The sequence below is a fragment of the Callospermophilus lateralis genome, chromosome 3 (genome assembly GCF_048772815.1).
Source record: "Callospermophilus lateralis isolate mCalLat2 chromosome 3, mCalLat2.hap1, whole genome shotgun sequence".
NCBI lineage: Eukaryota > Metazoa > Chordata > Mammalia > Rodentia > Sciuridae > Callospermophilus > Callospermophilus lateralis.
The window spans coordinates 195,256,296-195,283,877 of record NC_135307.1 but is presented as its reverse complement, the minus strand read 5'-3'; the positions used below and the strand labels follow the sequence as shown (position 1 = coordinate 195,283,877).

Sequence of the window (27,582 nt, the reverse complement as noted above, 5' to 3'; positions counted from 1 at the left end):
TTTTTATAAGGAAGTTTAAAACTGATTGGTAAATAACATGAATATAAAAGTTAAAATATATATGATGGATCTTGATATGTGCTAACCTTTGCATACAAAGTAGAGTTAATTATTCAGTGGTAGAGTGCTTACCTAGCATGCATGAGGCCCTGGATTCAATCCCTAGCTCTGCAGGAAAAAAAAGAAAAAAAACTATTAATGACTATTCAGCACACCTATAGCAGAGATCTAAAACTGCTGCTAAAACCAACCTTCTGTCTGAGTACTTTTAAATGAATGTGCTTTTTATTCCTAGAAGATTTTAAGGTCCTTTTATTATTTTAAACCAGTAGTCTTCACAGAGAATATTTTTCAAATGACCTCTTGCAGAAAACTCCCAATATATCAAACAGATGAGAGTGGAACTATGTTCTTCAAAGCAGAAGTAGAACATCTAAATCCTAGCCTGTATAGCTTTCCTCCCCATATAATCCCCAACACACTTTTCAAGACTGAGTTTATACAGACAATTTAAAAACTAGTTTCCCACAAGATTATTATCCTGTGGTCATTTATCAGTGTTGCTCTGTCATCGTTAGTTTCCCTGAATCCTTTAGTTCCTCAGTATCCCAACTTGAAAATGCCTAAACCAATGTAATTCTCAATCTTGATACCACTCTGTACTAGAATTTGTTATGTATTTATCTGTTGGATACTGATACATGAGACATTTCCCCCTCCATTTACTGTTGACTCTTATTAAGATATTGGACATTTTCTTTACAAAGTAGCTGTACCAGGTCTGCGGATGTAGCTCAGTGGTAGAGGATTTGCCTAGCAAGGCCCTGAGTTTGATCCCCAGCACTATATAAGTTTTATTTTTTAAAAAGTAGGTGTACAAGTTGACACTCTCAATAGTGCTGTGTGATAGTGCTCCTTCTCCACAGTTTTAACTAGATGTTATCAGATGACTATTTTTGCCAATCTGATAAATGTGCAAGTTGTGTCAACAAGTATTCATATATGTTTTAGCCATCTTGTGAATTACCTGTTTATTTTCTAATTTTGTAAATGCCTTGTTCAATTTGTCTTATAAATTTATAGTTCTTAATCTCTCCTGATATTTTGTATTGGTTGTAAGTAATGTAGATTTTTTCCCCTAATATGCATCTTGTCTTTTGACTTAGTTAAATCCAAAACTTCCATATGGCAAATGGTGTAGTGTCATCTATCATTTGGGTTGTTAAGAAATCCTTCCCTGCCAGGCATGGTGGTGCATGCCTGGAATCCCAGGGATTTGAGAGACTAAGGGAAGAGGATTGCTAATTAAAGGCCAGCCTCTGCAACTTAGCAAGGACCTAAGCAACTTAGTGAGACTCTCTTAAAATAAAAAGGGATGGGGATGTAGCTCATTGGTAAAGTGCCTCTGGATGCAATCCTAGTACCCCACACACACACCCAAAAAGAATTCCTTCACTAAGCTATTGTCTCATACAAGCATTTTCCTTTCTTGCAGAAATGTTACTTTTGATTTTAACTTTTAAGTTTTTTTGTCTTTCTGAGCTTTCTTATTTCATATAGGTAATAAATTTATGCAACATCATGAGCAGAATACCTTGGTGACCACAGATGATCTATTAGGCACTATTCTGTTTTAATGACCTACTTACTATCTTTGTGCTAACACTACATCATTTTAACAACTGTAATTTTACAGTTACACAGTGTTTCTCATACACACCCCATTCTTTTACTTCAGCATTCCTTTGGCCCTTTACTTATCTGTATAAACCTTAGAATTAGTTTGTCTAAGAAAAGAACTGCATTTCTCAGTATTGAACTGATCTTTCTCATCCATATCGTTTTTCTCTCCATTTTTTGGCCCTGTTTCCTACAAAGTGGTACCAAAGTTTTCACAAAGAAAATTAGGCTTCTTGTTAAAATTAATTCCTCTTACGAGTTTTCTTTTTGTTGTGTCTTAAAAACACACACACTGTTAAAAAATCTACATTTTCTGCTGTTTTAATTTTATATAGGAACATTGATTTTTGTATCTTGAATAACCTTGCTGAATGTTATAATTTTCTGCACATATTCTCTTAGATGTGCGTATAGACAATTATATACACTATTACTCATGATAATTTTTGTCATTTCTGTTCCAATCCTTATACTTAATGTTTTCTTGTTAAGGTTGACTTTGACCTCTGTGGTATACTTCTGTGTCCCAGGCTTCTATACTAGGAGGGCTCTTTCTCTATATTTTTTAGTAGATACTTGTCAGCAAGTTAATGTTCTATTTCTCTTAAGATTTTTTAGAATTATGAATTTTTAAAATTTTTAAAAATTATTAATAATTTTAAATGTTTAAAAATTATGAATAGGTGTTGAATTTTAGCAGCGAATTAATACTTCCTTCAAAGTGTAAGTAGTATTGATTTAATGTTTCCTATTATGTTTAAAGGGTTTTTTTTTGGCTTTAAAAACAGTTGTCTAAATTCATTTGGGTTTCTGAATCTTATTCATTCATAGCCTAGGCATCTTCAAAATCAGAATAATGCAATAGTGAATAGAAAAAGGTATAAATGCTGTGGTACTTAATTGTACACATAATTGTAATAGCTTTTCAGAAGTAAGCAGTTATAATTCAGGAAAAAAAGAGCTTATGGAAATTGAATTTCCAATTATTAATGAAAATCATATACAAAGCAAAAGAGAGGTAATATGCTATAGTCTTCAGTTTTTCCTTTGAGATAATTCTTGTAAGAATCAAATTATTGGTCTTTAATGGTAATTATATTTAATACTTTTCAATAACTACTACCTGAAAATCTGATGTTTAAAGTGTATAGAAATACTTAATTATAGAAAGATGTTTTTGACATAAAAATTTAAAGTTTTAAAATGAGGATAGCAAGGTCTTAAATAGTGAAGATTAGGCTGCTGAACCCCCTAACTTACATATTTATAATTAGGAATGGTTTCACAATTATATAAGAATTTGGTTGCCTTGAGCTTCTTGCCATCATAAAAGTATATCAGTCCATTAATAAAAATATTGTAATCTATAAAATACAAACACACTCAAGACTGAATTTTATAGTTTGGAGAGAGAAGTGGGATTGGAGATCGACCTAAGGTATATACAGATGAAGTTGAGCAATAACAGTAACCAAAATAAAGATTACAAAGTTAAAAAAAAAAAAGTGTATTCTAATAGTAAAACGTAAGGTTAAATGTGAAAGATGCAGTTTGGAAGAAAGAGTTTAAACCTTAAATTTTTTTGTGCCTCCCCACAAAATTTAATGAAAAATTTAACAAGGAAAAATTGAATAGCAGTAATAGTCAAAAAAGCAAGCTCAAAACAATTAATATTAGGATTGACAATTAGAATCTAGTTCCATTAATGGTATTGTTAAAGACGAAAAGAGAAACAATCTGAAAAACAATTAACATCATTTCAAATTACTGAAATTAGGATTTTAGCAAGATGGTCAAAGGTGAATCCACGAGTACTTATAGTGTTTTGTTATTTTAACTTCTAATATGTATTTTAGGAAAGCCATTCACCATCTCCATTATCCATGTCTAGTGAAAAAAGAGAGAAAATATTGTTCGATATGCCTTGTGACACTACTCATGTATCAGGTTTGTAGTCGGCCTTTTTTTAAAAAAAGTACTACTATTTGAAATAGTTCCTTTAGATGAAACTTCACATTACTGTGTGTTTTAAGTCATGCCATTATTTAGTTTTAAGTCATGCCATTATATAAATATAAACTAATGGGGCTGGGGATGTGGCTCAAGCGGTAGCGCGCTCGCCTGGCATGCGTGCGGCCCAGGTTCGATCCTCAGCACCACATACAAAGATGTTATATCTGCCAATAACAAAAAATAAATATTAAAAATTCTCTCTCTCTCTCTCTCTCTCTCTCTCTCTCTCTCTCTCTCTCTAAAAAAAGAATATATAAACTAGTGAAGGGAATCCAGGTGGTTCCACAATTTAACTGTTGTGAATAGTGCTGCTATAAACATGTGACTACATCACTGAAATATGCTGTTTTTAAGTCCTTTGAGTATAAACCTAGGAGTGGTATAGCTGGGTCAAAAGGCAGTTCCATTCCCAGTTTTCCCAGGAATCTCCATCTGCTTTCCATATTGGTTGTACCAGTTTGCAGTTCTACCAGCAATGTATGAGTGTGCCATTTCCCCTACATCCTTGCCAACCCTTATTGTTTTAATAATATATTAAATAATAATATATTAATAATATTCTTAATAGCTGCCATTCTGACTGGAGTGAGATGAAATCTTAGAGTGGTTTTGATTTTCATTTCTCTAATTGCTAGAGATGTTGAACATTTTTTCATGTATTTGTTGATTGATTGTATATCATCTTCTGAGAAGTGTCTATTCAGTTCCTTGGCCCATTTATTGATTGGGTATGTGTGTGTATATATATATATACACACACACAATGGAATATTACTCAGATTAAAAGAGAATAAAATCATGGCATTTGCAGGTAAATGGATGGAGTTGGAGAATGTACAGCTAAGTGAAGTTAGCCAATCCCAAAAAACGAAATGCTAAATGTTTTCTCTGATATAAGGATGCTGATTCATAATGGGGATGGGGTGGTGCAGCATGGGAGGAATAGATGAACTTTGGATAGGGCAAAGGGGAGGGAAGGAAAGGAAGGGGTCATGGGGTAGGAAAGATGATGGAATGAGACAGATAACATTACCCTAAGTACATATATGAAAACACAAATAGTGTGGCTGTACTTTGTGTACAACCAGAGACATAAAAATTGTGTTCTATTTGTGTAATATGAATTGAATTACACTCTGTTGTCATACATATCAAATTATAATACATTTTTAAAAATTGTAGATAATATTTGCACCTACCTTACAGGGGTTTTCAGTGGCACAACTAGCATATCTGACACCTAGATTGAATCATTGTGTAAAAATAGTAAAATGATTTTATAAAAAAATAACAAATAAAATGAATAATAATTATATATAAATATATATATATATAAACTAGGTAGAATTTAGAGAGCAATTGCTTAAAACATAATTAACTGAAAGGCTTTTTAAACAAAAGCAAGAAATAATTAGGTATTTTAATCAAAATTGTAGTACTATTCATTATTTTTAACTATTTATAAGGCTCCACTCAGCATCTTAGTTGTAAACGTGTGTACATAGAAGATAATCTTGGTAATGTCAGTGAAGTGGAAATGGAAGAAGAAGAACAGAGAGTCCACTTGCTTCCCAAAAGATGGTGTAGAACTGAAGATGCAGACCACCACACCTGCAGAGGTGGGTATATCAAAAGCCTGTGTCGGCATACAATGATTGGAAGGTGGCTTCTTAGATTCTAGATGACTTCATCTTCAAAACAAATTCCTTTGTAAAGACAACTTTGAATAATTCCAAGTTGGACTGTGTTTCATTACAAATAAAGTAGGAAGGGTCACAGATGATACTCAAACTCCCCCTCCTTCTCTGTCACTTATTACTGCATTTAAATTTTAGTAGAGTATGAATTAGTGTTAGTATGTCTCTAAAACTCATGTTAATGATTATCTGGAAGTAGTTGTAAGTTTTAAAAAAATCCCAAAATGCTCAGTTTTAATGTTGTTATTTCTAGCTTAATAGCCATACCAAAAGATTTCTTTTATAAATCAGAATTTTATTTTTAAATTAAAAAAGCACAATGAGGGGCTCGGGTTGTGGGTCAGCGGTAGAGCACTCGCCCCGCACGTGCAAGACCCTGGATTTGATCCTCAGCACCACATAAAAATAAATAAGAGAAATAAAGGTATTGTGTTTTTTTTTTAAAAAAAAAAAAGGCATAATGAAGTCTACCTTTGATTTCATAAACTTTAGGTTATACATAGACTATGAAAATAGTAATGTATATTTTAACTTTAGGTGATTGTTTTTGTTTTTTAGTATCTGAAAACATATCTCCATTATCAACAGATGATTTTTTAATTCCTGAGGAGAACTGGGAAAGTGAATTTTCAGGTGTAGGGTTGATTTGTGAGAAGATCAATTCAGAATTTAAGAGGAAGATTCATGTGAGTTATCATTCTTTATAGTTTATACTCAATAATATGATAACATATATCCCATATTTTATTAGACTGTTGGCTTATTTGATCCTTGGGCAACAAAACACCCATTCACAAATTCAACTTCCTGCACATGTGAAAAACTGAAATAATTATCAGGTTAAAAAAACAAAACAAAACAAAACCTGCTTTCATGAGCTGAGTTTCTCCAACTTTAAAATCTGTCCATTGTCTATATTGTTTATTTTTCTACTAGTCTCATTTTGTTTGTTCTATAATTTTTATTTTCCTGAGCAGTTTCCTTTTGTGCCTTTTAAACATTTTTATTTCAGAGGTGACCATTAATGAGAGTAGTGTGATATAGTATGTTACCCTGCCTCTTTTGTTCTACCTTGTTTTTTTGTACTTGTCTGTCCTTGTTTATTTGTGTTGTTTTTTTTTTTTTGATGCTCTAGAAGCCTCAAAATAAAATGATATATGCAAAAATTCTCTCCCAAACAATATTTAATTATCAGAATGTTTTTCTACCCATATCTTTCTCGCATATGCCTATATTTGAAATAGTTCTTTTATATTCCTTGCTGAATAAAAGGTATTTTAGCACTATCATGGTTGTTATCAGCCCTGCCTCATGTTTGCCCTTTTCTTCTGCTCAGGGATAAAATTGAAAATTATTTAAAATTCTGTGCATCTCTTTTTAAAATTTATTTTTACCTTTTTGTTGTTGTTGTTGTTGTTGTTACTTGGGGACTGAACCCAGAGGTGCTCTACCACCTTAGCCTTTTTATTTTCATTTTGAGACAGGGTCTCACTTTTTTACTGATAGAATGACTGAGCTTGTTTATAAAAATCTTCAGTTTAAACAATTTAATTTTTAGTTTTTTAACTTTCTAAACTTTTTCTTGGTCATTTAAATTTCATGGACAGGTTTTTCTCTTAGTATGGTCTTGTTTCAATTGTTGTTTTGTGGAGATATTGTAAGTTAAAAATTAGTATTTTTCAGATCCGACATAAAATGATGGATTATTTTACTAAGCAGTCTTGGAAAACAGCTCGGCAACATCTGAAAACAATGAACCATCAAATTCAGGAGTATAGGTTTGTAATAACTTTCTGTTCTGAAAACTTCTGAATGTTGTATATTAATATATTGAAAATGCATATTATGGATGCTATAGTTTTTGAACTTAATATTGTGTTTCTTTAATAGGATTAAAAAACTTGATAAATTCCAATTTATCATCATAGAAGAACTGGAGAATTTTGAAAAAGATTCACAATCTTTAAAAGATTTGGAGAAAGAATTTGCGGTTTGTGCTTTTAAGAGCTTAAACATAACTTTAAGCATTGGGAATGTAACACTAAAGAACATGTCAAAAAACAGACACAAGTTACTTTAAACTCTTGACTTTAAAACTATAGTTAGGTTGCTCTCTCAAAGCAGAAAATAAATGAGTTATTCTAATGCATTTTGTTTTTTATAACATAATCTAGTTTTACATTTTTTTTAAAGATGGTAGAAGGCAGAGCTTTGAGTTCTTTTTTTTTTAAAGAGAGAGAGAGAGAGAGAGAGAGAATTTTAATATTTATTTTTTAGTTATCGGCATACACAACATCTTTGTTTGTATGTGGTACTGAGGATCGAACCCAGGCCGCATGCATGCCAGGCGAGCACGCTACCGCTTGAGCCACATCCCCAGCCCCTAGTTTTACATTTTTAATCAGCTTTATATAAATACTTAAATTGCAAACAAGTTTATATTATCTTTTTATTATTCTATTATCTTTGATAATCAAGGAGAAATCTTCAGAAATGTTACTTTCAATTTTTTAACTCTGAAAGTGTATAATATCTAGAATATTCTTAGCCAAATTGTTTATTTAAATTTGAAATATTAGAAATACACAAATTTCAACTTTTAAGTTTTAGTTTTCAGTCATATTGAAGTACAATTAATTTTTTATCCTAAAATTTAGGACTTTTGGGAAAAGATATTTCAGAAGTTCAGTGCATATCAGAGAAGTGAACAACAGAGGTTAGTATGTTATTCTTAATGACTTCTAGAATCTATAAAATGAGGTTTTAAAATTAAATATAAATTTTAAAAACATTGCATATATACACAAAGCAATTTAACTTGAATTCCTAATAAATACAAAGGTAACTCATTTTATTTGTTAGGCTTCATCTTTTGAAAACATCATTGGATAAAAATGTCTTCTATAACACTGATTATGAAGAAACTATATTTACATCTGAGGTAAAAATTTATATTTTTATATATAATCTTTCTTGATTTTGATTAGTTTGGCTTTTTGCTCTAAAAAATTTATGATAAATTTCATAGGGGAAATATGTTTACTTATTTACAGATGTGCCTGATGAAAGAGAACATGAAAATGCTCCAAGACAGGCTTCTGAAGGAAATGGTGAGTCAGCTGAGCTTGCATTTCCAATGCAGTTATCAAGCTTAATGTCTTGTAATGGGATGTTTTTCCATAGGTTTTTCTTTTTTTCTCTTTGGCCTTGGAGAAGGCAATTTAAGCCCATTAACTTTTAGTTTTTAAAATAACAGTAATGTAGTTACAGCAAAGAATTAAGGTAATATAAATAATGAATTCCTCCAGACGATGGGTAAAAAGAATATCAATTTGTAAGTTGAAAAATTAGCTGGAGGCAATACTTCTTTTCACATCCTCCCACCACCTCTGAGCTACATCTCTAGGCTTTTTATTTTTTCATTTTGATTCGGCATCATGCTAAGTTGCCCAGGCTGGTCTTGAACTTGTAATCATCCTGTTTCAGCCTCCAGAATTGCTGGGATTATAGGTGTGACTACCATGGTTGTCTTTGCACTGTTCTAAACACTGCACTGCAGCAGGACAAAGCTATCTAGAAAGGCTGTGTAATTTAGTGGAAGACTTGTTCAGCAGGACTTTATGACTTACATTTGAGGATAAAAATCCTCATCTTCCCAAAGATTGTAGACAACAGCAAGTGCACCTGTCAGGTGAATATGTTTGAGTGTCTTTCAAATTGGGAGATATTTTTAAGTGCACTTTAGCACTTAAAGAGTGCTAAACTATGGTGGTCTATGAGATATATTAATATACTTATGAAATTTTAATAGGATTTCAGTATGCTGAAAATAGGAGAGGTCCAGGATGTTGTAGCTAAGCCAGTGTAGCTTGAAGCAAACCAGAACTACCTGACTAGGTTGCTCCTTCTTGAAACTTTCTTCTAGATTATCTATATTTTATTCTCATTTTAAAAATTTAAATGTCATTGATATGGGGAGTTAAAAGATTTTTAGGTCTTCTCTCAATTTTATCATCTTGGGTGTTACTGATAATCACAGAAATCTATGGATATCTTGATACAGATTCTGGTGAATCAGATCAAATGAACACTGATACACAATATCTTTATGAAAGGGATTGTTTTATAATTAATACCTAAAAATAGGTTTGTTTGTTTTTTCCTATTTTATGTGATAATGTAAAATCCATGATTTTTTTTTCTTGGTCATAGCAAGAAGAGGAACTTCTTAATGTACGGAGAGGACTGATGTCATTATTCATGGCCCATGAAAGAAATGTTAATGTGTGAAATCTTAATTGCTATCACATGTTTTATCTAATTATTTTTTTGTATGTAACTAAGGAAACAATAGATTCGTCCTACAAAGAAAAAAACTGCATGTCACCTAGTCAAGTGTTCCTTTGGAGGAACCCCCAAATTCAAAGAAATCCCTCCTTATGGATGAGAAACACTGTAACTGGACTCCAAGCCCTAAAGACTTTTGTCTACCCAATAATACTTTTTCTGTTTTAGAGAGGGGAGGTTTTGGGAAACCAAATAGTAAAAGGAATTGGCTTATTTTTGTGGTAGTATTTACACTAGTTAAGTATACTTAAAAGTTAATTTAATAAATTTTATTATATAAAATGCATTGTAAAATTAATACCATTTGAACTAAAGTACATTATTAAATTTGTTTCATAGTTCAGAATATTCAGTTAATAAAAATTTAGGCACACTTAATAGAGAAGGAAGTCCACAATTTAAAATGCTCACCTTAATAAACCAGTACTTTCAGCTCACTGTTTCATTCAGTTTTGGCTTCAATGTATTAGAAGGCACTAAATGCCTAAAATTATTACTGTATTATCTAAATATTTTAATTCAGCATAGAAATCAACTCATAAGAAGGCTATTTGGCAGGTCATTTTTAAGCTCCTGATATAGTAATATTTTGCTAGATTATTTTTTCAAAATGAGTACACATTGATTTGCTTTCATATATTACAATGAAATAAATGCCTATTTCAGTTGCATAAATATTATGAGATTATCTTTATTTTCTCTTTTATGATCATTGGAACAAACAAAATATCCTCCTCTAATCAGATGACTGAAATATAATAATATAAGCAGCTTTTATTGTCCCTTGCATATTTAAGGTAGCAGAGTGTTTGAATACCAGTATGTAAATATGATAGTAAAAGTGGCTTCTTAGTCAACATAAGCTAAAAACAAAACCCTTTCATCTTCGCTCATTCAAATACTGGCATTAACTAAGATTTATGGATAGGGTAGTGGGATTTCTATTTCAAGAGAGAGTGACATCTCTGCTATAATATTAAATACTACTCAACTTGTTACTCCATATTCCTGTGAGACTTCAGAACTAATCCCTTCATGCATGACTTAACCTGTTTAGCTCACAGTCAAATCAAGACTCCCTAAATCATGTTACACTTATTCCCACTGTATATATGAGCCATTCCAAGCTCATACTTCTCCCTGATGGGCCTCTCTACATTACCAACAGAATGACTCTCACTTTCTAACATTCTTATGCCCCAAACTTTGTGTCTTTCCAGTTTATTTTCTAGAATGATCCCAGGTCATCTACTCTACCACTTTTTCTCTCTCCTTGTTACCCTTCTTGTTTGTCCTTCCTTCCTTACCCATTTTAGATTCCAAAATAATATTCTCTTGACCTTTCTCCTGTCAATGTTACCTAATAATTCAAAACTCTTATTTTATGAGCTGAGCAACGCTGGAAAAAATTGTGCCATCAAGCTTTAAATTTATGTTCACACATTTCAAATGGCACACAGCACTGGCTCAGCAGTCTTTACTGCCCTGTTTTATTGGCTTTACTATTCCAGAGTATTTTATATAAAATAACCCACTAAGTCCCAGGTTTTCAATTGTGCAAATAGCTCAACAAAATTGACCCAAGTGCATTAAAAATGGTTATAAACACAATATAGAGCTTATTTATTAATATAACTATTATATCATTATGCTATTTTACCTAATATTATATAATTCTCTGTTATAAGTTTTTACAGGTGTTCCACATCTGGGACAATGGGACAAAATGGGTTCATTCTTTATTTTTCAACTGAGGGTCTCACCTCATAATTTCCTCATTTTGCCCTAAAATCGAAATGTTACTTGCATCAATAACAAAATCAGAAAAATTGGTTTCTTCTTTGTTCTAATGGCATATTTGCCTCTTTAAGGACAGTCTGCTCACTGGAGCTCTGAATCGCATTAGCATTGATTTTTCTCTCCTCGTTTATATAGCCCATGTTTATTAAATAAGTAAATAAGGCCCTCCCTTGAACATCAAATTCTCCTCTTGTGCCTTTCCCATGTAATTCTTGACTCACCTTCACTGAATGCATATCAAAATAACTGTAGTTAGTACTGTCTCAATCACTTCCTGTTTGCTCCTTACCTTCCCTCAGTCCAAGCTTCTGCACACTACTTCATTGAAACTTTTATCGAAACCACCATTTATATTACCAGACCCAATCTCTGTCTTAGCCTCTCTGTGGTATTTCACACTTAAAATCCTCTAGTCTCTTTCCAGGCTTGTCTTTACTCTTCATGTGGGCCTCAGGTCTAGTCTAGTCATGTCATGTCTAATCTGTTTCTTTGTTCCTCTATACTTTCTCTTTAGGTAATATCATCCAGTCCCATGTAATAGCCATGTCTTGTGTTGATGTTTCACAGATGTGTAACAGTATAAAAGTCCTGACCTTCACATTAAACATCAGAATATTATCTATTGTAGCTAATGGACAGTTCAAATAAGGTCTCACCTCTCAAACAATTTCCTTTTGTTCCTCTTTTATTTTTTACTCCTCTTTTGTTCAGTATGCTTTAGGCATCCTGGCTTGAACAATCTTATTCCTCTGAGTCTTTTGTTCATGTGATTTCGCTTTTCTAGGAAGACTTGCTGTCCTCAGGTCTCCATTTAAATGGCAATTCTTCAGAAAGAACTTCTGTCACCATCCTAGTAAAGCTAATATTACTCTATCATATGGCAGTTTTTGGAATCCGAAGTCTTTATTTTTGCCCCTCTTCCCCAAACCTACTCCAGAAACTTCTGTAGGAGCCAAGAACATTAACTGCTTCATTCATCACAATTTTCAGAACCTAAAAGAGTAGTGAAGGAACAAATGACTTAGCCTTTCCAGTAGGAATTTACTAAGTTAGAGAGCCAGTATGTCTCCTGAAGCATTCAAGTCCTGTGTGTCAGCATTTTCATTGCAATTAATGAGACATGACATGCATTGCACTGAATTTACTCTAGACGCAGAGCTAAGAATGAGCCCCTTCCTCATACTTAAAAATGAGGAGATAAGTGCTTTAAAGTCATGTAGATTCATATGAATTTCCATTTTGTTGAACCCTTGAAGGAATTGTGAAAACAAAAATCGCCTACATGGACTGTTTTGCTAACATGTTGATGTCTTTGTAATGGTTAGTTTTCATTTTTTTAGACCCATGGAAATCGTCTGAAATAACATCGGGAGGAAAATAAGTCAACATTTTTTCAGGAATACAGATATATTGAGTGAGATCAATATATTATATACTACCTCGAACTTTAGATAATATACTTTTAGCTTGTACTGTGATAGCAATAATTTTAAGTAAAAAGGATTTGAGGAGTGGGATGTCAGATTATTGAAACATTTGCCTTTAATATTGATAAGGCTTTCTTTATGTTTTACCTAATTTGACAATGCATTTTATATAAGTCAGATGACTATTTCCAGGATGAAATTATAATGAGTATTGAAATTGGAATAGATTTGATGTTAAAATCTTTTAGGCTTATATATAACTTTTAGGTATTTTAATTGTCTTGGGTAATTCATTTCTAAAATTTTCGACTATATATATTTTTTTAAGTTTGGAGCAGGAGTTGGCAAACGTCTTAAAAGGCCACATAGTGTATGTTTTAGACTTTGTGGGCCAAAAGGCAAATTTATGACATTTCAAATGTAACCACTTAGAAATATAAGAACCATTCTTTGCTTCCAAGTCATTAAAAAATTTCTTTAAAAAGCTGACCAGATTTGGTCTGTAGGCTGTAGTTTACATATCGCAAGTTTAGAGGGAAAATTTTAAAGATTACATCTCTCTGTTCTTCATTGCAGTTTTCCCCAGTTTATCTTATTGTTTAACAGAAGTAGTGATTTAAATCAGTTTTTCATGAGCAAAGTTGGTATATTAATAAATAAGACTAAAAATTGTTGACTTTTCTATTACATTAAAAATAAATGATCATTGTAGTTAATGACTTGCATATCTTACCTGAATTACAACCTAACACCATGTTAGTGTACTTTTACCACATTCTCAACCAAATAGAGCTGCAGCGTAGTAACTGTCCCGAAATACACATGGAAAGGACATGAAAGAGAAAAAAGATTAGATTAGTATAGTTAGGTAGGAACCTAAATTTCACAGCAATTACAACAGTGATCTAAATACCAAGAAATCCTGAAGCCATAAACACCCGACACCAATTTAAAAGGCCAGCATATCCATCAAACTCATAGTAAAATGTATGCTTTCCATATAGCCTTTAATTCCACATCAGAATTTCATTGTAAAGTCACAAATTCTGCCAACTCTGAGTTCAGTGCTTAGTGTGGAGCTCCAGTTGCTGGAGGTAGTTCTTCAGCCATTTTATCTTCATTACCGGTTAACATTTACCTGGTCACACTTACTGTACATGAATGCATACTTATGTATATAAGTGTTTAACGTAGTTAATCAAAAGTTGAAGTAAGCATAGAAAATGCTGTGAATAAACAAAGTAGAATTTTGAGCAAAATAACATACCAATAAATTAATGTTAGCAAACAAATCTAATATGGATTGTAAAAATTAGAACAAGATAGTAAGCAAGTGGTTCCTGAAATCATGTTTTGTGCCATACCAGGTATCCCCACCAAGAGGCAGGCTAGGTGGGAACAGGGAACAAACTGGTGGTGTAGGCCAGTATAGTAATATGTTCAGTGTGCACATCTTTAAAGAGGGCTAATAAACTGCATTTAAAAAGTATAATGCACAAAGAATATATACTAGCATGTTGACAACTTTAAAATCAAATTATTAGCATGTACACCATATCCATATTTCTCTCCCATTGCTTACCAAGAAAATATAATTTTAGGGATTCTTGTTTATATTTTTAAGGCAGTTTACAGTTGTGTTTACAATCTTCAAAAATGTTTTTTATTACTCTGAACATAAAAATGTGCTCTGTTTCCATAGAGCTATGGACCTGATATCTGGTAGATTTTTCCATCTCACGTTTTGTCTGCACATGAACTAATGATATATTCCTAATGTTACCATTACCAATAGATGTACAGAGAAATATGATCATGTATAATTTATAGGAATTAGCTTTTTGAAAACTTTCACATATACAGCTGGATTTTTTTATGTTCAGTTATGTTGAACATCTTCTAAGATGTTCTCAGATGAAAGAGATTAAACTTCAGATAAGGTCTCTGGAAAAGAACTTGGGTAATGGGTACTAGAAATGTGGGTCTAGTAATTTTAAAAGTTCTTTTGGGATTTCATACTTCTGGACTTGAATTTGCTATTGAAGAACTTTGCCTCTACCACCAAAGTGACCTGTAGTCTTAAATTAGACTTGTAGTTACCATCTACTTCCACAAGATGGACCACTTAATGATAGGGTCTTTTTGTTTTTGTTGTTTCTATATTTTTTTCCCACTTCAGTTATTCAAAAATTATTCAGATGCTAAAATTTCAAAGTCCATTTACATTCTTTAAACTTGCTTTTTACAAAATCATATGATGTACTATTTATTCCCCCATCACATTAGCTTAAAACTTAGAAGATATTTCTGGAAGTTATTTAATGTCCTTAATAAAATAACTAATAGTTTGTAAAAGATCTTTTAAGCTTCTTAAAAACAGAATTACTTTCATCATTTAAATATTATTACTTTTAAAATCCTTTGCTGTTTTCACAATATTTTAAAGTCAATACATTAAAAACCTCATTGTTGAATACTACTAGTAATCATTGACAATTTGTGTACTGCTTCTATTGTTGCAAAATAAAGTTTTATACTTAAGTATTTAGACTCAAATATAAACTCTTCATATTTATACACCACATGCAAATGTATATTTATTATATCTCCATTGCTTGATTTATGATGAATTGCTTTTAACTTTTTTCTCCAACTAACTTGAGATGTGCTATCACATACTTATTTAGTACAGAATTATATATAATTATCAGGTTCAGAGTAAATATACTTGATTCACGTTTATCTTTTAACTCTTACAATACCTGATACAGCATGAAATATGGAAGTATAATTTAGAGCAGCAGTTTATGACTAACAAAAACCCAAAGGCAGTAGTTAGATACTGTTGCCAAAAATTTGGATTAAAATTAAAATGTCTGCTGGTTTTAGGATATCTTAGAACCTTTGCATCTTAACCCAAATCCTCCTTTGGGTATCCTGAAATTTATTTTAATTTTTGTTATCCATTAGATATGTAACTTGGGGGGAAAAAACTAAATATGGGTCCAGTCTACCACATTATTTCTAAGCATATGCTCTATCTGGTTCTTTCCTAAGCAGTAATGATCTTTTAAGCTTTGAGGGCCCTGGGTGGTCTCTAGAACAGTAGAACCTTTCTCCCTTTGTTTCATAGTAAGTACGAAGCTATTTCTGTGTGAAGGAGATGATAGTTTTAGTTTATTACAACATTTGGGCTGCAATTAATATTTTAAATTGAGCACAATATAAAATAGCGGGAGCTGCTAATATATAGCTTGAAAAGGAAAAAAAAATTGGTGATTATCAAGCCACAAATAATGTTATGAATAAAACAACTTATGTACATCTTAAATGCTTATAAAATTAACTGACTTCAACTGGGCATGGTGGCAGAAGCCTGTAATCCCAGCAACTCAGGATAATGAGACAGGAGGATCACAGGTTCAAAGGCAACCTTAGCAACTTAGTGAGGTCTTTTCTCAAAAAAAGAGGGGTGAGGTTGGCGAATCTAGCTCAGTGGTTAAATGCCCCTGGGTACAATTCCCCTACCCAATATAATTGATTTCTAACTAGAAATAATTTAGACATTTCCTTTCATATACAAAGAAATCAAGGCTCAGGAAAAACAAGTGATTGACATGTCATAGAAAAGTAAGAGGTAGAACTGGAATTTTTTTTTTTTTTTTTACCATAACAAGATTTTCTTATAAACTGTAACTTGACTAATAGTAAGTACATTTGCTAGTATCTAGGACTGACCACAAGTCTCTTCAAAGTGCTGCCATAGGGGTTGAACAGTTTCCTCAGAAGTCTTAAGTAGAAAAGGGAGGATCATAGGAAGCAATGAGGTAGCATACATGATAAACATTCAGAGGACACTCAGTTGCTCTAGGCACTCTCTGGCCCCATACCAGTGACTCGCATTTATTGAAGGCCTAGAATGTGCTAGGCACTGTGCCAGCACTTCAGCTACTCTCTCATTCAGACATTACTGCAGTGTTGTGAGACAAGGGTGATCATCCAAGAGAAAATAAGAAATCTTCTGAATAGCAGTTTAGATTTGAGAATAGGTTTTGCAAGCACCTGGTCGTGTTCCAAGCCACTATGTCTCCTGCTTCAGCAGCAAACCGGGAGGGAGGGAGGGGAGGCTCATCTCTGCCAGGACACTTATGCAAAAACCCAAAAAATATTTTTCAGGGAATGTGCCAAGTTTCATTTTTACCTTTGGGCCGGGGTAAATTTCCTCTTAATAGTGTCTCGGCTTCATCTAAACCTGTATCTCTTATAACAGGGTTTTTAATATTTGCAAATGCGAACTTAAAAATACTCAAACGTGAAAAATTTTACCAAAATGAAAATTATGCCCACAAATTATTGCTTATTTCTGGATGTATTCAGTACTGATTTGTAAGTTAATTGGGTTTTCCACATATACTAAGATTTTATGAAACATAAAAAATGGTGTTCTTATTCATGTGTTCAGATTGTGATGGTTCCAAAGTACTAAAAGTTACTTGTTCCACAAATGCCTATTCTAAGGTACCATTCATCCCCACCCCAAGAAAATGTAAAGCCTGAGTTAATTTCCTGCAATAAGTAGTCATTTAATTAAAGAACAAAATTAACAGGAATCAAAATGTCGGAGCTGTATTTTTTTGTTAGACATATAAAAAAAGAAAAAGTATAATACAGTAAATCATTTTATATAACATGAACTTAAAGAGTTTTCAAATTAATCATGATCAGAATAAAAATGTCTCTTCAACAAAATACTGAATGACACTGTGTCACATGTCCCTCGCATCAGAGGCCTGGGAGTGGTGAGCCTGCACATGCACTTCACCCGTCCTCCATACACTGCAGAACTGTAAAACGAGATTGAAAGGCAAACAACAGTTTTCTTCTGGCAGAGTTACTTTGGGCCTTAACTGACCCCAACAGTTCACACTCCTCAGACACCAAAGAAGTATGTCCTCTGGTTACTCCTCTTGTAGGTAAGTGTGGCCAAGATTGCACCTGTGTGATTCTGCTCTCCTCAAAACACAGCAGGTAGTCTTGAGCTGATTTTCAGGAAAAGTTCCCTGATGAATGTTCAAAATGTTGGTATCAAAAATTAAACACAAATTCTTCTCAGAAGAAAATCTCTTATGGCCTGTGGAATCTAGAAATTATAAAAACAGTTAAAATTGTCAAAAACCTCCACATAGAAATTTGCTGTTATTCAAAGCTTCTCTGAAGTTCACTATGAAAAAAAAAAAAAAAAAAAAACGGAGCTTCTCTGGTTGGTAGGATAGAGGGCTCCCAACTCTCATGCCCTTGTTGTACCTCAAAATGTATTGCATATAACTTGGTATTAAAGTTACTAGTTAAACCCGCAAAGTACACAGAAAGGTGAGGGCTTTGCTAAATCAGCAAAAGTAATGAGGTGATAAATTATTGGAAATTAGAGCCATGAGTATTTTAAATAGAGTTGATAATATGTTCATAGTAATATTTAAGAAAATCTCATGACCTAAAATATTATTTTTAAAAATTGATATGGAGTGCTAAAATGTGGCATGAAGAATCTTGAATTATTTCCTGATGTTCAGGTTTGGGTTCATTCTTTAAAGATTGAACCAGTGAGCTACATCTCTAGACCTTTTTAATTTTTGAGACAAGGTCTTGCTATGTTGCTGAGGCTAACCTCAGAACATGCAGTTTCCTATCTCAGCCTCCCAGGCTGCTGGAATTACAGGCGTGCACCATACCCAGCTGAGTCTTGAAAATTGTGTCATCTATCAAAAACTTAAGATAAATACCCAGAGTAAACATTTTAATAATGTATATTGGGAAAATGTAATTGAGATTTTATACTTAGGATTTAATTTACTACACAGCCTATTTTTTAAAACAAAGTGAACATTAAAAATAATTGCATGTTTTACTATATTTTAATTCCTAAATGTTCATAAGGAACCCATTTGGAATAAGCAAAACTAAGATGATCTATTCCTCCCCAGAAATATGTCCATTGTGTGAGGAGATCTTAACAAATTTAATAATTATTTATTTGCATAATTTTCTCCTAACTACCTGCTTTTCCTGCCTTGATACATTTTTACTCAATATAACAGAAACCAGAGGTACAGAGGAATTCCATAGTCACACAGAGTGTACAGAGCAACTGCTCTTCAATACTTACAGTGGCTACTTTGTGACAAACAGAAAATAAATCATTTTAGTTTAAGGCAGTATGTATGCTCAGGATTTCCTTTGTCTTTGTACTTGGAGCACAAGCATCTTAGAGAAAGCAACTGCTGCAGTGAGTATTTCATCACAGTCATCCCCATAAGATTAAAGGCAGGTGAGAATTTTAAGATAATTATTACTGGTCATGGCTATGGGAAAGAAGGGAAAGCAGAGTACCAAGAGTAATCTTTTTCCCAACTTCATCATCACCAAGAAACCCAGTGTCATCCTTTCCATGTAGTGGCGTGGACAGAGAATATGTGCACCTGGATGGGAATGGTTGTGGATCCCCAGCTGGAGGTGGGCTGAATGGGAGCCTCCTTGATCACACGTGCAGTCACATTCTCAGCATCTTAAATAGTACCTGCCACACCGTAGGTGTGCAGATATTTGCTGGGGAAATGATGCTCTTTTAGCTTTGGGGAACATTAACTGTGTTAAATGTGATTATAAATTTAAGATACAGAAAGGCAAGTGGGAAGGTAGAGAGTAATTTCACAGTACTCTTAGGTATAAATTGATAAATTCTACATATTAGAAAAATGTATAAGAAAATTACTTCCATTGTTTTGAGACTAATTTCCTTAAAATTACACTACTTAAAGTAATGTAATGACCTGTCTAATACTATTTTATAAATCATTTTCCACCAGACCCTATTTAAAATCATTGGAGAAGATAGTATTTTTAAATGAGGTGCATTTGGTTTGTTCAATTCAGCTCTCTGTGAGAATGCTAAATTTGTTTACCTGGATATATGGCTTTTGTGTTTTTTAAAAAAATGCCATGCTGTAAATATCATAAAAAACAAATATCACCTTGTCAAATGCTTGCTTGATGCATGTACCTCCATTTCATTACTTTTGTATTCATTTAATTCTTTACGAATTGCTGCCTGAAATTAAAGATAGGATATTGCATTTCAGAACATTCAAAGGTTAACAGAGGAAATCAGTTATGTTTATGGATTAACATTAATACTTGCTGTTTGGTAATACATAGAAAAACTTTTTCATTCAACATTTAGACTGTCTTACTCCTTTTTATAGTCCTACTAAGGTAGTAAGGAGTCAGACCTGTGGAAGTCAGTAGTTTGCTGTGCTGGAGCAGCAGATAGCCCTTCCCGCACTAACAAGTGAACCACCATATGCTTAAGGCACTAATGAAGTAGGGACAGCAAAACAATGTGCAGAGTTCAGCTTTTGGTGAACATGGACTTTTGCATGTCAGTCTAGATAATCCAGAAAGAAACTATTCTAACTTCAGCATGTGAGTTTTGTGACATTTGAATAATAACATTTTATTATTATCACGATGGGTGGGGCATGCATCATGATGTTTTCAGTTATCCAGGGCCTGATCTTGCTGCCCCCTCCTTGAGCTTCCCAGGCCCACTGTCCTCTTAAGATGTGTGTCTCAGATAAACCCTCTAAGGCCAAGTAGGACAAGAGCATCAAACATAGCCTCTGCAACAAGGAAAGCCTTTTGAATTTAGAATTTTGGGGGCATATTTTTTTTTTCCCCATACTTGTGTCTTTGGAAGCTCATGTGTTCGTTTCTTATCACTATGATCCTCTAAGCAAATTAACCCTAACTAACCAAGAGTCAGTCCAAATTCAGCATGACAGCATTCCTCTAAATTGACACAACACCTATGAACATTTATAAATGCACACATTCATAATAAAGAATGAAAAACAATTACAAATTCATTGGCTGAATATTTAATTCTCCTTGTCCTAAAACCTGTAATCATTCTGAAAGTTGCTACCGGCATGCAGTTGTGGTTGAAAGCTGATACAGACACACTCCTGGACCTAAATCCTGCCAGTCATTAGCACTTGATCATGGACAAAAACTTACCCACACTGCTCAGTAAATGTCCACTCCCCTCCTGCACCCCAGACCTACCGTGACAGACTGCCTCCTTGCTCTCTGAAAATTAAGTTCAAACTCCTCAGAGGGTTCCCAGAGACATCTCAAGCTGCACAAGTCCAGGAACAAATCCAGAACCTCTGTATCTACTTCCTGAAATCCTCTCGGATGGATTCCATTCCTCTTTGTCCAGTTACAACTCATTTTGTTAAAACTCATCTGACTTATGCCAGCCTTGCATATTTCTGATTCATCCTCCAGACCAAGGCTTCTCAATTGACACATTCTTGACATTTGGAACTAGATAATGCTCTTTGTATTATGGGACATTTAGCAGGATCTCTGGCCTCTATTCGTTAGATGCCAGTAGCACCCAAATTGTGACAACCAGAATTGTCTCGAGACACAACTATCCCCAAGTTGAAAACCACTGCTCAACTCTGACCCTGAGCTATCTTTGTGAAGCCAACATGTAGTCAAAGAAAAGCTTTAAAAAAACGGCTGCCATTACATAAGAATAAGCTCCCTGCATGGCAGGTTTATTGTTCTTAGGAGACACCACACCCCAACCAGCACAGGCAATTCTGTACCTTATCTGCAGCTGACAGTCTGGTCCAGGGCTTGTCTGCTCTCCTGTCATAGTCCTGTGCTTTAGCTACTTCCACATAATCGCTGAAACGTATCAGGATTTTTCTGTCTCTTAATTCATCAACAGTGGGTCTCTGATTAAGCTAAAGTAAAAGATTATGATAGTTAGGTATCACATGCCAAACTAATTTTGAAATATAATATAATCCAAATACAATCTAATATACACAGCTTAAATTATATGTTCTTAAATCACATCCCCCTTCTTCCAACACATTTTTGAGGATTCCCACCCCTGATAGAATGTAGCACAGAATCAAGGACTGGTTGATAAACTGACTCAGAATAAATTTTACAGCATCAGCACCATTAGATAATCTCTCTTTAAATTATTGACAATGTTATGCAGACTCCTAGTACTATACATCAAGCTCAGGAAGTATATTTCATTAATTTTGAGCAGAAAAAAAGTTCATTGTGATCATGGAGCACAGTGGAGAGGCAGAACAGAACTGCTGAGTTTAGAAAAGGTCTGCCTTTCCAGAGGAGACTGCATGCACAAGCCCTGACACTAGTCCAGTCTGCAGGCAGGGAGCTTCCAGACATACTTCCGCATACATGCGGCAACCAGAAAGGGGAAAACAGTCTGGAAAGTACCACGCAATACCCAGATGTGTTCCTATTAGACATCATGTAAGTTAAGAAAGCACCCAATCAGCTTCTGGTCTGCCTGGAGGAGGTGGTGATGTCTAGATTCTGCTGCCTTTCCAGCCTGCCCACTGCTAGGCAAGGATTCGTCCAGGGTCCCCATCCAGACACTGGTAGTGGCAAAAGACACTGCCCTTTGTGTTGTCTTGGTGAGTTGATTGTTGCTGAGTGAACACCTGATTTAGCTTGTGCCATGCCTGGGTGGTGTCTTAGGTTACCCATACCCATTGCTGCAGGAGAGCGTCTCTCTAGTTCACCTATTTTTGTTGTTAATTCAGGAAATAAAATACTTCAATCATAATACCTTTCTTGTTAATCTTTGCTTGATTTCTCTTCTTTCTTCCTGCTCTGTCTGATCATTCCTTTCTGTAAAAGATTAAAACAAACAGGTGGAGACTTTTTTTTTTTTTTTTTTTTTTTTTTGGGTAGAGAGGTACACTGAAGATCCCCTTGGCCCTGGTCTTGAAGGAGGATGTCAAGGAAACTTTGGGGTTGACACTTCTCCATATCACATTTCCCACTTTTCCTTTTTCCAGGGGGCCAATCATTGCTCAGGAATCCCAGTCTGATTGTTACACAGAACCATCCCAGCCTGGTTCCCCTCTGCCCTACCTCTGTATCAGAAACAGCCACAGATATTGTGCTGTTTTCCTGTTTGCTGGAAGCAGGTCTGTCTCTATCCTACCCAAATCTCTCTGTATATTTATGTCTAGGAACACAGATGGCACACAGAGCAGCTGCTGTAAAGTGGAGGTTTGCATGCCTTTGACTGTAAACAGCACTCTCACTCCTTGCTTTTTGGTTTTGCCATTTCACAGGTGCCATAACTCAGCAATTCAACATAAGATATGGCATACTTTTCTTCAGCTCTGGGCAGCATATGCTCACCTGGAATGAGTCTTTTCAAGGTGTATTTCAAACCTGAACACAGACACCTGATTCACGTTTGTTCAAGCATGCAAACAATTCTGTGAACAGTGCCTTTGAGAGGAGCCAGGTTCCTCACTGAAACTAACTTTGCTTGTGAGTTGTAACTATTAACACCCACACTGTGCTCACGCCCACTCTGGAAGCTAAATATAGACCAGAGTGCTAACAGAGTACAATGTATGTTGTGCCCTGGGACACAAGATAATGGTGCCCTATTTCTGTTGCTCTGTGTTGCTAAATAAAGCCACAAGCCCCAGAAGGGCTTCACTCCTGAGGAGATTCCCAGCCACCAGCACTCTGAGAAACACTGCCAGTTTGGGGATGGGAATTCCTGCTACTTGCAGTTAACAAGATTTTACGTCATCTTCCTTTATTTAAAAGATCCATTTGAGGGATTGGTATATGGGTGTCTAATATGTAAGAAATTGCACTTCTCAATAATTTTTTTAAAAAAGAGTCTTCTTATATTAGAGCGTTTTAGAAAAGGAAATAAAACCCTATGATTGCTTGGTTCTTTAGCCAAGTGATAAGCCAGGAAAAAAATAATTAGCTATGATTAGAAAGTGGGTGATATATTTAAAAAAGAAGTGTGCAAGATTCAGATATAAGACCAGCCATGTTGGATTTAAGTGATATGAATGTAATTTATCAAATTTCAGGCCACAGACAAACCCCAAGAACAGCCTCCACATGGGGTCGGGGGGAGCTAGCAAAATGAGAACTTTGTTGTTACCAAGGCCTGTGAGCGAGGCAGGGACATTGGGAGGTGATCATTGGAAGACCTGTCAAGACTGTTCTCTGCTTCGGGTATAAGTGAGTCACCTGCTCCAAGAAGTCCCTCCTGCCAGCCTAAGCCCCCACACCTCCCCCGCAAGTGACCTTAGCAACACGTATGTGAGCTTTTTCTTTGCAGAACTAGAAGGCCTTATGTAAAGTAGGTCCATAGGCAGGACCTCTACACCCATCCTTGTGGGGAGCCACTCCAGCCACCTGGACAGTCGTAAGTTGTCTTCCAAGGATGTTTAGGAACGTGCAGCTTTTCCTCACACAGTGGTTAAGAATACGGCTAATCGGGCAAGGCACACCTGGGGTTGGACTCCAGTTCTGTCCTGCAACGGTAATTTGCTAAAGCATCACACTTCCTCTCAGACCTCAGGACAACCTCACATGTTGTAGTAAAGACTGTACTAAAAGCAAGGCTGGTACACCTGGGCCTACTAGAGAATCACTGTGGTCATGTACAAAGGGCCCGTGTCTCAGGCTCTGCTATCTATGAACACACAGGCAGAGTTCTAAGTGTCCCATAGCTATGACTGCAATTAGTCATGAGTTCCCAACTTGAAGAGAAGCAAATGTAAAGTTATGATAACTTAGATTTGTTACCAGCAGAAATGCCTTCTGGTGTGAGTGTCTGGCGTACATGTGTCAAGGGCTCGTGAGTGTGTTGCTCTGTGCTGGGCCTTGTGTGGCCACCCTGTTCTCATCCCCACAGAACAAGCACACAGACCACCCACTACAACCCTAGTGGTGAGCTTCTCAGGTCCTTCCCTCAGGACACTTGAGAAGGCTTCTGAGCTAAGGACTGACCGGGTTCACTGATAAAGGTGCGGTTTTACGGCAGCATTGCCATGACCAGTGCAGAGAAGTCCATTTCCCTTTGTGCACATAAGGAAAGTGTGATCAGTTCCAGCTGTCCACTCACTAGCCCTCTATTCACAGCACTGTTTATTTTTAAGGGTTTAACATTCACGAAACATAACACAACTAGAAGCGCTTGCTGGTGGGAGGACCTAGCTGCCCCTGACAGGAGAGAGGCCAGTGTGGACAGGAAGAAGGACTCTGGTAGGCAGCATCTCTAGTGTCTCTTCCTGTTGTGGGCAGCAGGCTGCTGGGAGCATGGAACTTCCTGGCTACGACTTACTGGACTAGTACTAGCAATGGCATCTGTGGCTTCCACACATTTATAAACAAGTGGCTTTGGTTCTTTAAATCCTGAATATTTGATAACAAACAGCTTTTCTGTCTACCTACTTGATTATGCCTAGCATCAGTGCAATCCTCAAGACATCGCCCACCGTAGTTGCCATTTCTTCAGTTTAAAAAATAAAACGAGTAATTTTTAATCATTAATCTTTAGGGTTAAATATTTTTCAATGACAGAGTTGCTTTGGGCAGCTAATGAAGGCATTGAGGCCAAGAAAGGGGAGGGATCACCAGAGTGCAGGGCCCCAGCTGGTCTTAGAACTACTAGAATTTGTAAAGAGATGTCTGCAAACAAAAACCAAACCCAAGGAACCTTTGCAGTGTTCATCACATAACAAGAAAAGAAAAACTTTATCATGCTATACAATTGGCCCTTAGGAGACACTGCTTTATGAAAAATGTTTGAAAAATTGAAATCTGTTGACCAGGTGAAAAACATACCGAGAAACACTGAAGGAGTTTTAACACCCAAACACCAGAGACTTTAAGGACACAGAACTCTTGTGTAGGTGGAGATTACCCATGGACACCTGTGTTCAGCACAAGATTTAATTACATGCTTTCCTGGGGAAGCTCCAGGCCTGAGCAACACAGTCCTGTGGCTCCCTACTCCTTTCAGTGGCTGCTTTATTTTCTTGGGTGTGAGAACCAAGGAGCGTGTCCTTCTCTAGTAAGACTTGGGACCTGGGCCAGTGATCTCCTTGGCCATCGGGACCCCCATCCACCACACCCATCAGCTTTCCTACTCCTGACTCCTAGGACCCAGGGGAACCACAGAGCCAGCTGGGTTAGCAGCCTCAGCAGTGAAGGAACCCTCCAGAGGAATCCTCAGCCACTCACGTTTCAGGATATTTCTTCTCTCCAGCTCCTCCACGGCAGGTCTTTGGCTCAGCCGTCTGCGGAAAAACACTAGAATTACATTTTGCACCATGGTGGCTGCCTGCAAATTTCACCCCAGGTCCAGGCAGGCGAGGGTGGCTGGCACACCCCTGGAGATGGCCTCTCAAAAAGTGGAAGGAGAGAGAGTGAACCTTTGTTGCCTCTTGGTGGCAAAATCAAGTCAGGCTCCCAGGCGGGAGGGAGGACTGTCCTTGCTCCAACTCCAGGGGTCCAGGTCTTCCTTTCCCAGGCTCCTCACCCAAAGCTTGCCAGGAGTGTCCATTCAGAAAATCCCTCCTCTGGCCCACCAGCTGGGGGAGGGCAGGTGGCGCCACCTGTCTCCAGGCTTCTGGCTCTGGAGATGCTGGGAGCTCCACACCTCCCAGCCCAGCCCTGCCATCAGCCCAGGCACCAGCCCGCAGCGGCTCCCCTCCAAGCAGCCAGCACAGGGGAGTTGTCTAAGGACGTCTGAGGGCGTCCCCCTCTTGTCAGTGACGCGCACTGCCAGCGCTCAATAGGAACTGGGAATCTCCTCTGAGAGCCAGCCCACCGCTGGTCGCTCCCCTCCCCTCCTTCTCCACGCGGAGCCACTGTGCCGCTTGCTTCTAAAGACGAATCCTTATTTCCTTTTCAAATGGCCTCTCACATGGGGACTTGGAGAATGCAGCCAAAGAAAGAAAAAATAAAACCCCAACACACATAAACAAAGGTTTTTGTCAGGAGTGGGAGGCATAATTAGCCAAAATTAATGTTAGTTACGAAAATAATTGGAGCCTCAGATAATGTTGTCCTTGGGTTAGAGCCAGAAAATGTCCCACTTTCGGATCCTTTAGCCACCGCAGGGAGGCAACAGGGCCAAGGCTTTGAATACCCAGAATTTGGGGCCCTAACATTTTGCCCCAGTGAGGCTGTTGCCTCCAAAAATAAGCCTCTGATTTACCGCCTGTCCCAGCACAAAGCCCGGCAGCCCTCCACTCTGCAACCCAACAGTTGGCTCTCGCCCCCAGGGGCTTCATGTGTCTTTGGGCTCTGTGGGTGGTTGCTCCTGCAGCCTGTCTGATGTTCCCCAAGATGTGAACTGGCTGGAACCCAGGGAAGAGGGCCTTCTCCATCTGTCCCCAGCCACTCAGGCAGAGCCTAGCTCACTGAACCTTGCTCCCTGCTGTCTGGACCTAACCCCCCACATGCCCTTTTCTGATCAGTCAGCAAGTAACTGTGGACTGTTGCTTCATGCCGGGCACTGTTCCAAGCCCCCAGAATACAGCCTGAGCAGAGGAGCCTTCCTGCCCTTGGGAAGCCCCCAGTCCAAGGGACATCAGACAAAGCACCACCATTTCAGAGAGGCCATGCTATGGGGGAGAGAAGACCTGGGTGCCAGGGGTGAGGGCTGAGTGGGCCTGAGAGACACATTTCCACTGAGACCTGCATGAGGAGCCAGTGGGGGA

The 27,582-nt window shown here is 36.4% G+C and overlaps 2 protein-coding genes across 2 annotated transcripts in view; one reads left to right on the top strand and one right to left on the bottom strand.

Moving 5' to 3' along the window:
• The window catches only part of Sycp2 (synaptonemal complex protein 2), a 62,760-nt gene extending 53,070 nt beyond the window's left edge, over window positions 1–9,690 (top strand). The window contains 11 exon segments of the mRNA XM_076849229.1: window positions 2,512–2,559; window positions 2,561–2,698; window positions 3,537–3,627; window positions 5,160–5,312; window positions 5,949–6,076; window positions 7,074–7,168; window positions 7,281–7,380; window positions 8,048–8,106; window positions 8,253–8,331; window positions 8,444–8,500; window positions 9,603–9,690. Coding sequence (XP_076705344.1) covers window positions 2,512–2,559; window positions 2,561–2,698; window positions 3,537–3,627; window positions 5,160–5,312; window positions 5,949–6,076; window positions 7,074–7,168; window positions 7,281–7,380; window positions 8,048–8,106; window positions 8,253–8,331; window positions 8,444–8,500; window positions 9,603–9,680 — 1,026 coding nt within the window. The 3' untranslated portion in view covers window positions 9,681–9,690.
• Window positions 9,691–19,988: 10,298 nt separating this feature from the next.
• The window catches only part of Phactr3 (phosphatase and actin regulator 3), a 172,083-nt gene continuing 164,489 nt past the window's right edge, over window positions 19,989–27,582 (bottom strand). Inside the window, exons 9-12 of the mRNA XM_076849507.2 lie at window positions 26,099–26,154; window positions 22,650–22,711; window positions 21,640–21,780; window positions 19,989–20,069 (exon numbers count right to left, since the gene is read on the bottom strand). Of these exons, the coding sequence (XP_076705622.1) occupies window positions 19,989–20,069; window positions 21,640–21,780; window positions 22,650–22,711; window positions 26,099–26,154 (340 nt within the window). The remainder of the gene's footprint in view (window positions 20,070–21,639; window positions 21,781–22,649; window positions 22,712–26,098; window positions 26,155–27,582) is intronic.